At 47.0% G+C, this 12,061-nt stretch overlaps 1 protein-coding gene across 1 annotated transcript in view; it reads left to right on the forward strand.

Annotated features, from left to right (window-relative positions):
• Window positions 1-12,061, forward strand: part of ANKMY1 (ankyrin repeat and MYND domain containing 1) — a 661,439-nt gene that overhangs the window by 565,927 nt on the left and 83,451 nt on the right. The window contains exon 20 of the mRNA XM_086943729.1: window positions 5,298-5,384. Within this exon, the coding sequence (XP_086799855.1) occupies window positions 5,298-5,384 (87 nt within the window). The remainder of the gene's footprint in view (window positions 1-5,297; window positions 5,385-12,061) is intronic.

The raw sequence follows: 12,061 nt of genomic DNA on the forward strand, positions 1-12,061 counted from the left end.
TGGAGTGACCCGCTTCCTCCACTGTGTTCACACGTTCCCCCAGGGAGTCCATCTCTCTCCTCACTTCGCGGACCTCCCCGGCCACCTCACGCTTGAGCGTTTGAAAGTCCTCCCGAAGGGAGCTAAAGAGCGATTCGAGAAATGATCTCGTCACCGGGGGTTCTCCGCCATCTGCTCCTCTGGTCGGGGCCGGGGAGGTCGTGGCGGGTTGGGTTCCACCGCTGCGTAGGGCGCCGCGACCCAGCATGTCCGGCAAGGTTCGGTCGCCCCGTCGCTGCCCTCTCGCGTTCGACATCGCAGCTGAGTAGAGGACGTTGAGGGCAAAGAAAGCAGCTATATGCCAGCCGGGGGCAGCGCCACACAAAGAGCACCAGGAAGGCCGAGCTGCCCGGCCGGAGACCACAAAATGGCCGCCCTGTGATGTCGAGGGGCCAACGCCCAAGATGGAGAACCCCTCTCCGTCTCTGATCCGGGACCCAAAAATCCGGCCAGTGGGCAAAGTCACGGTGCGATGGTCGCCGGGGCCCGTAGCCTCAGGGGGAGATCTGCCCCGGGAGCCCCGTCCCTCTGCTCCGCTCAGACAACCGGCCGGAGCGGCCTCTCCCAGCGGGCCTCTTCAATCCACGGGCTGGCGTAGTGAGGCGATGTCGACTCCGCCTCCGCTCTTCACCTCCGCTCTGCTCCGCTCCGCACAACCGCCGTCGGACAACTCCGAGCCGGTCGCGAAGCCGCTGCTGACTCCCACTCCGACAGTTCACGCGCCGCTGCGGGCTTCACACACAGGCGGCTGGGCGCTCCGTCACGCTCCGAGGGTCGGGAGACTCGCAGCCTCCGGCTCGCACACGGGCCATGCAGCGGGCCCCGACCCGGGCTTCACCGGTCAGGATCTCACCCCCGACGGCGCAAACCGGGCTCAGTAGTCGTTCCACACCTCCACCGTGGGCACCAGGCTCAGTCGCCGCGTGATCCGGGGGGGAATCAGCGGTTACAAGCGGTGCGGGAATTCAGGGGTCCGGGAGCTCTCGGCAAGTGCGACCTCTCAGCCCGCCATCTTGGCCACGCCCCCTCCGCTTGTACTTTTGAAGGGGATTATAGATCCCCTTTTAGGCGGGTGCAGACAGCGACTGCACCCGCTTGCAAGGTGATGTCTGGAGGGTTCATGGCACCCCCTTTCCCCTCCGCCAGAGGGCTGCAATCAGGGGCCGCACTGACAGTGCGCCTCCTGAGAGCTTCTTTGCCGCTGTACCTGCAACGAACACATAGCTGGCGCAAAGACAAAGGGATTATCTCATTTTCATGGGGACCCTTCCCCCATGCAAATGAGGGAACGTCCTCTTGTGGATGCGCTGGCGCTGTATGTGTGCCAGCCCTTTCAGTAGGGGACACACAAGCGTTTGCGGCCCTTCTGTAATACCACAGTGCCCCGGTAGCACGCAAAGCAGGCGCAAATGCTCGTTGCGCCCCGGGGGCACTTCTGTAGCACGGCCCCAGGTCAATGCCGTAACAAAGGCTCTCGCAGCCCCTGCAGAGCAGGGCTCCAAGCTTCATGGGGCCCCCTCAGCACAGTACTCTGGCCTGAGAGCTCCTGAGTGAGTACAGAGAGGGGCCCCTCCATGTACTTTGCAGGGGGGGGCCTCAAGTTTCGTTACCCCAGTGCCCCAGGTGTGTCGACCGCAGGACGGGATGTGTCATAGAGATTAATATTTCAGTTGGCAAGACTCTGAGAGGCTGATATTGCGTGGATAGAGTTATCATATGTATGGTTCTACCTATTTAAGAAAGTCCAACAGGTTGAGAACAGTAAGTCACACATAAGGCAGTATATCAGGTTTTCCAGGCACATGTGGGAGAACTTCATCCAGTCCAAGTGTGTTTACTTGCATTTTGGAAATTGAAGTCCTCATTTTTTAACTGGGTAAGGAGTCCGTATTTTATAACTGGATAAACAGGACTACAAATACCACAATGCAAACCAAAACACTTGGACTAGATGAGCTGCTCACACATGGAACTAAGTAACTTGAGAGCTCATGATAAGGCTCGTTTGCTCTGAAAGGCTGACGATCTGAGGGAGAGACAGTCAGTCACATGTCAAGCTCCACCAACCTCATAAACGGTTACTAGTACTGAGGAATCTTCATTAGTAACATACAACAGTGCCTCAACAGGTATCAGTTACACAACTCATTTCCTGAAGTATAAATAAATGATAAATAAAAAGTAGCCGCATCAATGATTGATTTCTGTGGTTATATTTCAAAACATGAACAAGAAGAGCTTAGAAGCAGGATCAACGTTACTTTGATAATGTGCAGTAAATATATAGTGAACACGTAATACTTGTGCAGAAAACAATGTGCGGCGCATGTGGATAGGTGAAGGTGACAGCGAACGGCATTGATTTGAACTGATATTAAACATGTGATAAAAAGCTTTTACAAAATAATGTAATAAGTCAGAGACTTGTCTCCTTCACCATGGTTTCCCACTGTGCTCGAGTTTTTTGATAGACAAATTAAACAATATCTGTTTTAACCTAGAAATTCCTTGGGAGTTTGTGACCCATACTTGTACAATATCCTAACGCAAAACAAGCACAAACTGCCCGTATTCGCCTACGAAATGAGTAAAGACAGGAAGGGAATCCACAACAGAAACAAACTATAACCATATGGAAACCAACAGGTAAGATGGAACTCATATTTAGAAGGCTACTGTTTACCACAGGAGGCAGACAAAACAGGAGGTTTCTAGTTAGAGGTGGTCCTTTTCAGGCAAGCCTGGAAGGAGAGGAGTTGAGTTTCTCTTTTTAACAAGACAGAGGGTGCTTGCGCCAGGGTGTTGACACTTCTCATAATATGAGGCCTGAATCTGATGAGGATGTAATGAGTGTTGTCTTCCAGAAACAATCAATATCTCTATAGTAATTTACAAATGTGTTAAATAATGATTTGTGAGTGTTACTGTGCTTATATACCTACTGTGGTCCATTCAAAATTGTGTAATACATTTGTGACTAGTAATATGAAACAGATACTGTTTTTTTACCATCTAAATACCATTTAGCTTAACTATTGCAAAATGTCAATGTTCAATCGAGATTCTTGCAGAATAGGCTGCATAACAACATAATACAGAAATATCAAGCACCCGCGCTCTATTTATTTATTTTTATGATATTTTCAATGGGGCTGATTCACAAAATCATTTATGAATATGGGAAGTAGTACTACAGGAGTTCTCTATTTTACATTCACATACATGCCTTTCAGACACTGCCACAAAATGTTGAATTCCCTCTTAGTAAAAAAGCAAATTGAGCACAGACTTTTCTATTTGTAATAATGGTATATGATTATTAGCATTTTACTCATGTTTTAGATGTTTTGGGGCTACTTCACAAAGGTTTGAACCAGTACGTAACAGAGTACTATATGAGTACTCTTTTACATTCTCTCCTTACATACCTTACTGGATCGGTTGCATGGTTTTGTACAGTGCCAATCTAGCCTCACGCACATCTGATCGCTTTACAGCAGACCTAACGGGTATAGATTTACCACATCAGGGTATCCAAACAAATGGTGCCGCCATAAAGCATAATTACAGTACACTGTACAATTTAAATATCCGGATCGCAGAACAGCCATAATAGTTCAACTAAAAGCAAATATTCTCCTAACAGAGGGTCCTGGCAAAATAGCACATTTAAGAAAAACACGCCCGTCAGTCTGGTAGATGCACATGGGAGTATACTAACATCGGTAGACGAAGAGTTAGTGGTAGTCTTTCGCGCCCACACTTTTCTGAGAATTGCTGTGCGGGCCCGCAAGACGATGTGCAACCCTTGAAAAGCATTGTCTTCTTTCTTTATGCATGAGCTTTTACTCACATTTGCCACAAGTGCCTTAAAATATTGTGTATTTATGCTCCATGTTATTGAATTTTCATTGTGATTATATTTTTGTGCTTTTATGGATAAGGCATTATCTGAATAAAGTATTTTTGAACTTGAACTTGAACTTTAAATAGCACATTAGCCATCATTGGGACAATTACTAACAACGGGACATTTGTGCAAAGCAGACAAAAAGAGTTTGGATTGCCCGCAGAGCAAAAGATCCACAGTACATTTTTTTGTAGGTAAAAAATGTAACGAGGTCAAGGTTTACGTTTAATATGGTCATGAAACATATACATTTTATATGTGAAACTATTGAATACATTGTTTGTTAAGATGGTACGGCTCATAAGGTTTTGAGATGATGCAGACTTCTTCAGATGCAATGAAGTCCAGTATTAAAAACAACATTGGATATCATTTATTCCGCTCAAAGAAAATAAGTGTGCATATTTCCAGCCAGTCACACTGCCAACCATGCCCACAGACTGGCTTGTAATAAAATTGACAATTACTACACAGCACTCGTGGCCACTGTAGATCTGGCAACACATATGCCAATTACGATACAATATAGTACCTTTAGAAGTGTAGGTAGTTACTAGTGCCCCAGTCATGCATTCCTGAAAGAGGCACAGATATCCACAATCATTAATTCTGGAAAGCATCTTAGTACCATGGAGAGAACTGTTATTGCACACAGAGGAATTGAAGCCTTGGGTTAGCTCTCTGAGTAACCACAGAGAAAATACAGGGTAAGCCATTCCATACTGTACCTCAACCACAATTAGCAGTCTACAGACTTTTACACCAGCTCTCCTTCTTGATTTTTGGTAACCTTTGTGGTGACAGAATAAAGCACCAAAAGGCACCTTGTTTGGAATACATAGAACGAAAATCCACTTCACCTTGTCTGTGGGAAGCACAGTGATTGGGAAGGATAGTGAACAACAGGAGGTGTTGCTGTTCTGTGATATACAGATTGATACATTCCTTTTCCTTATATACTTAAAGAACTTGAGATCCAACAGTAAGGAGGTCTGCTATCTGCAACCAATCCTGCTTCAGACTGGTAAGAGGTGGGGTGTGAGAGAGATTCTCAAAATCCAAAAAGTGAGCCTTGCCTAGAGTGTTCCTGAAGATAAACAGGAGGCTTCACTTGACAGAGTAAAGAAGTTTAGAAACATATTAAAGTCGGAAGATTGGTCCAGGAATGCTTGAGACCATTTTGTGTACTAAATGGGACATGAGAGCCTCTCGGCATCCGGGACTCAAAAAGATTCTCCTAGACCCTGGATGACTATGCATGAATATGTAGTGGTACTTTAGTACTAGTTCGTGTATTTAACAGTGAATTTTAATTGACCAAATGTAATGCATTAACTAAATGTTTTAGTTCCCCCAGGTTACCGGCATTCTTCAAAAGGCAGACGCGAGACCTCTCCCTCTACTCGGTTATTTTCGGAACTTTGTCATTCACAAGGTACTTTTGTTTTCTTTTTTAAGTCCAGGATATTGTTTACCTAATTAGTGTATCTGTGTGTATGGGGGAGGTTGGCACTTTTTAAGGGTGAGTGGGTTAATGTAAGAATGAGTTAGTGGGAAGATGAATGAATACATGAGTGGAAGGATGAGTGTCCATGTTCATAGATGCTAAGTGATTAGGTACATGCATGGAGGCAAGTATCCATTCGTCCACCCATGGACTTTGTCAGGATCATCAACTCGTCAGGCTCCAGATGATGCAATAAAGGGTCCGCCTTTCGACATCCCCAAACTCCCATATAAATGTACGGAGTATTAGGGTGATCGAACGAGGGAAGGGTAGGATGGGAACAGCAAGGAAAAAAACCTAGAACAACAAAGAAAAGAATAATAAGTAATAACAAGTACATTCAATACTACTCTCAATAGGACTCATTAGTTCCTTAACTACCTTGTCCACTCGGACGACAACACAACAGTCCCTTGCTTCCGGAACCAAACGTATCATCAAGTGTGGATCTAATGCAGTGAAACACAAAACAGCAGGTTACCACATCCTAACATCACCTTAAACCCATTACATTATTCCCTCATGCTCACCCCGGTACATACCCAAAAGGTCTTGCTATCCAAATGAAAATATGGGGTTCAGGTATATATGTCTTGTATCTCTACAACTTGTCTTGGTCTAGAAAAGGATCTCACAGCCTTTCCCACTTGCCTCGGCTGTAACATCCGGCCTTTTACAGTAATTTCCGAGCTTCTCTTTGAAGCCGTTCTGAAAACTCCATCAACCCAGGACAACAAAACATAAACAAAAAAAGAAACGAAACTCCTACCTCGGAGTGTCAGTTCTAACCATGTAGGCGGTCTCCTGTCTGCTCCCCGGAGTAATTCCTGAACGTGCAAAGAATTCCTGCCTCTCGATTTGGCAGCGGAGAGTCCTTCCGCATGAAAGGTGGATTTTCGCCTTTACCGCCCTGAATACAAAGAAGCCCCGAAGCAGCTCTATCTGGCTGCGGAGCAGCACACGAACAAAGTCTTTGGGAGGGAGGGCGAGGGGTGAGAGAAAAGTAGACCAAAAATTGTTTGTGTGTGTGTAAAAGGCCGCTTTATTAGGAAACAGGTGCACATTACAAAATACAACCTCGGCAAACGCCTTACAAAACTAAACCTCACTAAATAAATAAATAACTAACCAAACGGGCCCCCAACCCCCACCCCTACATATTTGGGCCCTCCCCACAATACATCAATACACATTATAACATCATTATACATTACGTCATGAGAAAACATTACATCATCAATCAACATTACGTCATATATATAAAACATACGTCATCAATAAACTTTATTCATCAAACCACAACTGAATTAACATTTGTCATGTCCTCCGTAATCATCGATCCTGCCTGACCCTGCACTCCTGCAGAATACCCCTTTTCAAAACTGAACGGTCAAACCATGACCAACCTGCCCCGGCCCCAGTCCAAGAAAATTCGAACGAAATTACAACCAACAATCAACCTGAAACCGAACTGATACACCACGACCCCGCACTGCACCTGCTCCTAGCGACAAATACAATACAAGAAACAACCCCTGCACACCGGTAACCCATAAAAACAGCGTTTGGAAAAAGAAAAATTATCAAAAAAGGTGGGAAAAAACGAGGGAGCGAGGGGAAAGAAAAATACTACAGAAAACAGGGAGGGAGGGTGGGACAAAAAGTTAAAGCACCTAGCCACCAGGTCACCAAACCTAAAATGGTGGCGGTTAGCGGGAACGGTGGAATTTATACTTGGGCTGGCTGGTCCTACTAGACCAGCCCAAAACTAGAACATTCTGGCAACTTCTGGAAATAACCCCTCGCAGCCCTCCCAAACCGCCCGGGGGAGGAGACCTCCCTTCGGTCGGCTCCCTCCCCCAAGCCCCCCTTGGGAGGGAGGGCGAGGGGTGAGAGAAAAGTAGACCAAAAATTGTTTGTGTGTGTGTAAAAGGCCGCTTTATTAGGAAACAGGTGCACATTACAAAATACAACCTCGGCAAACGCCTTACAAAACTAAACCTCACTAAATAAATAAATAACTAACCAAACGGGCCCCCAACCCCCACCCCTACATATTTGGGCCCTCCCCACAATACATCAATACACATTATAACATCATTATACATTACGTCATGAGAAAACATTACATCATCAATCAACATTACGTCATATATATAAAACATACGTCATCAATAAACTTTATTCATCAAACCACAACTGAATTAACATTTGTCATGTCCTCCGTAATCATCGATCCTGCCTGACCCTGCACTCCTGCAGAATACCCCTTTTCAAAACTGAACGGTCAAACCATGACCAACCTGCCCCGGCCCCAGTCCAAGAAAATTCTAACGAAATTACAACCAACAATCAACCTGAAACCGAACTGATACACCACGACCCCGCCACCCAGAAAGGTAGGCAAGTGGGGGTGGGGTGAACACACGGAGCCTTCCTTTCTGCCCCCCAACCGCGTAGCGAACGGAAAGATAATGGGAATCAACGCTGCATGGCCAAAGCCCGTGCTAACACCTCACGAAGCTCTAAAAGGTAAAGGTCCATACCCACACGTGACAAATGTACTCCGTCATCCCGGAAAAACTCTACCGATTCAAATTTTATGTCCCTGTGCGATATCCTGCTGAAACCGTGGCCCCTGCAGCAACGAGACACCTCCGAATTCACCTTCTTCCTCGCCCGATCCACAGCCCTGGGGTTCACGGTCCCTCTCCATGTCCTACGCGGTATCAACTCTGTCCAAAACACATGGCACCCAGACCAGAGTTCCTTAATGAGGCCTAAATCCCGTTTCATAGCCCGCAGTAAGACAACCCCTTTCGTGGCACAAAGATCATTTTCACCCAGATGAATGACCAAAATATCCGGGCATAAACCGCCCACCATGTTACTGTTTAAACAAGGGATTAACTCTCTCCAGAGCATCCCACCTTTACCCTTCCATACAATATTAAACATACGATCATTAAAGCCAAGTTGTTCTCCAAAGTAGCTCCGTGCCGCCTGGACTCTGGCCCATTTAACGAAGGAATGCCCCACTATCCAGACCGTGACCACTGGCGATCGAGGTCCTGCAACGGATCCTGAAAGAGAAAACACAATTAGAACACATGTCTAGGCTGAGAACGCCTGCGCGTCTTCTGCCGGGCTCCGCACATAGCGCCGGAAACAATTAGAAGACCAGCGCCCCAACCTCATAATATCCATCTCCGTCCAACCTCTGTGAAAGGCCTCCGTGGCTGCACCTATACGAAAAGAATGAGTACCATATAAACTACTGTCAAGCCCAATGTGTTGCAGGGCTTTACGGAGAACCATCCGTAACTGATAAGGTGTGACAGGTAAACCATTAATGTGTTGGAATACGAGGGCTTCATCCCTGCCCCCACACAATGAACGCCAGCGCCGCGCCAGCAATAAAGGGCAAGTGAGCTTTGGGTCGCGCGCTTGTAACCAAACCCCTTTACCTTTACCCGTTTGATCAGTTTTGGAACTGGATAACCAGACATGAACACCTTCATCATAACAAAAACATCCCTCCAGTGTAAACCACCCTTATGCTTGGTCCCCAACAACTCCGAGACCCTAAAAGCTCCAAAAAACATAAACGCCATGAGCATGGAAAAAACACACGCCTCAAAATCATCAGAACATACCAAAGGTAAGACTGTAATTAACCTAGCCAGTATTTGCCAGGATAATGGAGCCCTAGATCGAACAACATGCCCCTGTTCCCTGGCCCAGCCCTCAAGCATCCTCCTGCCTATTTCCCCCGCTGACGGGGTGTAACCCCATAATAACTGTCCCATAAAAGCAATACCCGCTAGTTTCCCCGCTATAGTCACTTTAGTGAGGCCCTTATCCATGAGGTCTAGTATAAAATTCACGACATCCTCTGACCGCTGCGACAGATCCTCCCGTCTGACAGCTCCAGAATCCAAGAATTCCCTCCAGGCCAAGGAATAAGCAGTACGTGTGGACACAGATAAAGAACCTACCACCAATTGTACGACCCTACTTCTCCTACACGCCACAGATGAGTCGGCATCCGAGTCGGGGATCTGTCTGCCTCCCTCGCCAGTCCACGGAATCTCCCCCACTGTGAACGAGACAAAGCATCCGCAATGTCATTGTCCACGCCAGGAATGTGTAAAGCACGAAAATGAATGTCGTGTTTCAAACAACCCAGAACGAAAACTCTCATCAGTTTCAACACCTGTTCGTCTCTGGCAGACTGTCGGTTCACTATCTCCACAACAGCCATGTTATCCACACGAAACAAAACCTTCTTGTGTGCCAATTCCTCCCCCCACAGTGTCAAGGCCACCAAAAGAGGGAACAATTCCAAGAAAGTGATGCTGCGACCACCATTCAACCATTCATCCGGCCAACGTTCCGCGCACCATCTGCCATTCCAGAAAAGGCCAAAACCATCACTGCCAGCCGCGTCAGAAAACATCTGTACGTCCCACTGGAAATCAACGTCTCTGACCAAAGGAACACCATTGAAAGAGGTCAAAAAGAACTTCCACATTCTCAAATCCTCCTTTACACCAGCAGACAGGCGCACACGATGATGAGGCAAGTGGTGTACTGCTAAAGCCCTACCTAGTCTCCTACAAAAAGTCCTACCTGCTCTCACCACCCTACAAGCAAAATTCAAATGACCCAATAGCACTTGAATCTCCTTTACCAACACTTTCTTTTTGGCCAACATTGTCTCTAGCAGTTGCACCATGTTGCTCCTTTTATCCTCAGGCAAGCGAGCAGACATGCGTACAGAATCAATTTCGATACCCAAGAAGGAAAGGACCGTACTGGGGCCCACTGTCTTTTCCGGAGCTAAAGGAACTCCGAGATCCTCCATGAGCCCATGGAATGTGTCCAGAGCTGTCTGGCACTCCGCGGAGCCCGGGGATCCAACAAAGAAAAAGTCGTCAAGGTAATGTGTCACCAGGGAATGACCAGTCCGATTTGAAAAATACCACTGTAAGAAAGTGCTAAAACATTCAAACAGCGCACATGATATTGAGCAGCCCATAGGTAGAGCTTTGTCCACATACCAGTTACCACCGAATTGTATACCAAGAAGGCACCAATCCTCAGGGTGGACAGGCAACAGGCGGAAGGCAGATTTTATGTCACACTTGGCCATTTCAGCGGCTGCACCCGCTGTCACAACTAGTGACATGGCCACATCAACAGAAGAGTAGGATACCGACACAACCTCCGGGTCAATAAAATCGTTAACAGAGGATCCTTCCGGCCATGAGAGATGTTGAATGAGTCTGAACTGACCTGCCTCTTTCTTAGGAACGACACCGACTGGAGAAACAATCAAATTGAGTAACGGCCAATCTGTGAACGGGCCAGCCATCCTACCCTCTTGAATCTCCTTATTCAGTTTGTCTTGGACAACTGCGGCATGTTCCAAAGCCGATTTTAAATTGGCAGACCATCTCCGTTCCCGGGATCCTAGGTAACCCAGTCGGAAACCAAACTGAAAACCGTCTAATAACTTCATTGTTGCAGACTCATCGTCATAACCCTGCAAGGCAATCCGTAGCCTGTCCAATTTAACCGGAGTACGAGCCTTTGGCCCCAGAACCCTTAGCACCTCTGGATCCCCGCCCCCTTGAGGAATTACCTGACCCTGACTGCTTCCCCTGGTGGCTGCCCGAAGGCTCGTTGTCCCAACATTTTGATAACGGGTGTTTCCTCCCGCAACCTGAACACTCATGTCGGAATTTACAGTATTCCCTAATACAGGAACCCCTATTGAATTCCCAACAGAAACCTGACTCTGATTGAGTGTTAGAGGTAGACCCCACCCCTCCCCGGGTGGGCTTCCCCTGAAAGGGCCGGTACACTAGAGGTAAACCACTGGCCGTGAACACAGTCTTCCCCCCGGCTGATGACCCCATTGTGTGTTGCCATAAATCATTATCGAGCTCACCCCATTTCGCCTCAGGGTCCCACGCCATCCTGGCCCTAAATTCCTCGTCGTATTGAGACCAGGCAAAACCACCCCCGGTGATCTGAGCTTTACGAATTACATCCATGTACTTAAACAGGGAAACGCTGCGCTCAGGGAACTTTTCACAGTACACACTGGCATAAATCAAAAACGCAGCTGTCCAATTTTCAATATTCAAAGGCACTTTCGGGCGTTTAGCCAACTCAAATTCTTCCTCTTTAGAGCCCTCCTTAGACCGGACTTCTCGATGGAGAAGCTTAAGGAGCTCCACATACTCACCATTCCAAATTCTTTCTTTAGTACTAAGCATCAAGTGAGCACCCAGAGGCTTCGTCACCCCCATGTATGGCAATTTTTAGATTTTCAACTCTTTACTAGCCACTGGCTCTTTAACAGTGCTGGAAGCACCAGCTATAACACCACTGTCCATTTTGTCCGTAACTTTGCTGGAAGCACCAGCCATAACACCACTGTCCACTGTCACTGCAACGTTGCTGGAAGCACCAGCCATAACACCACTGTCTACTTTGTCTGTAACGTTGCTGGAAGCACCAGCTATAACACCACTGTCCCCTTGTTGAGTAACTTTGCTGGAAGCACCAGCTATAACACCACTGTCCCCTTGTTG

Source organism: Lissotriton vulgaris, chromosome 11, assembly GCF_964263255.1.
Source record: "Lissotriton vulgaris chromosome 11, aLisVul1.2, whole genome shotgun sequence".
NCBI lineage: Eukaryota > Metazoa > Chordata > Amphibia > Caudata > Salamandridae > Lissotriton > Lissotriton vulgaris.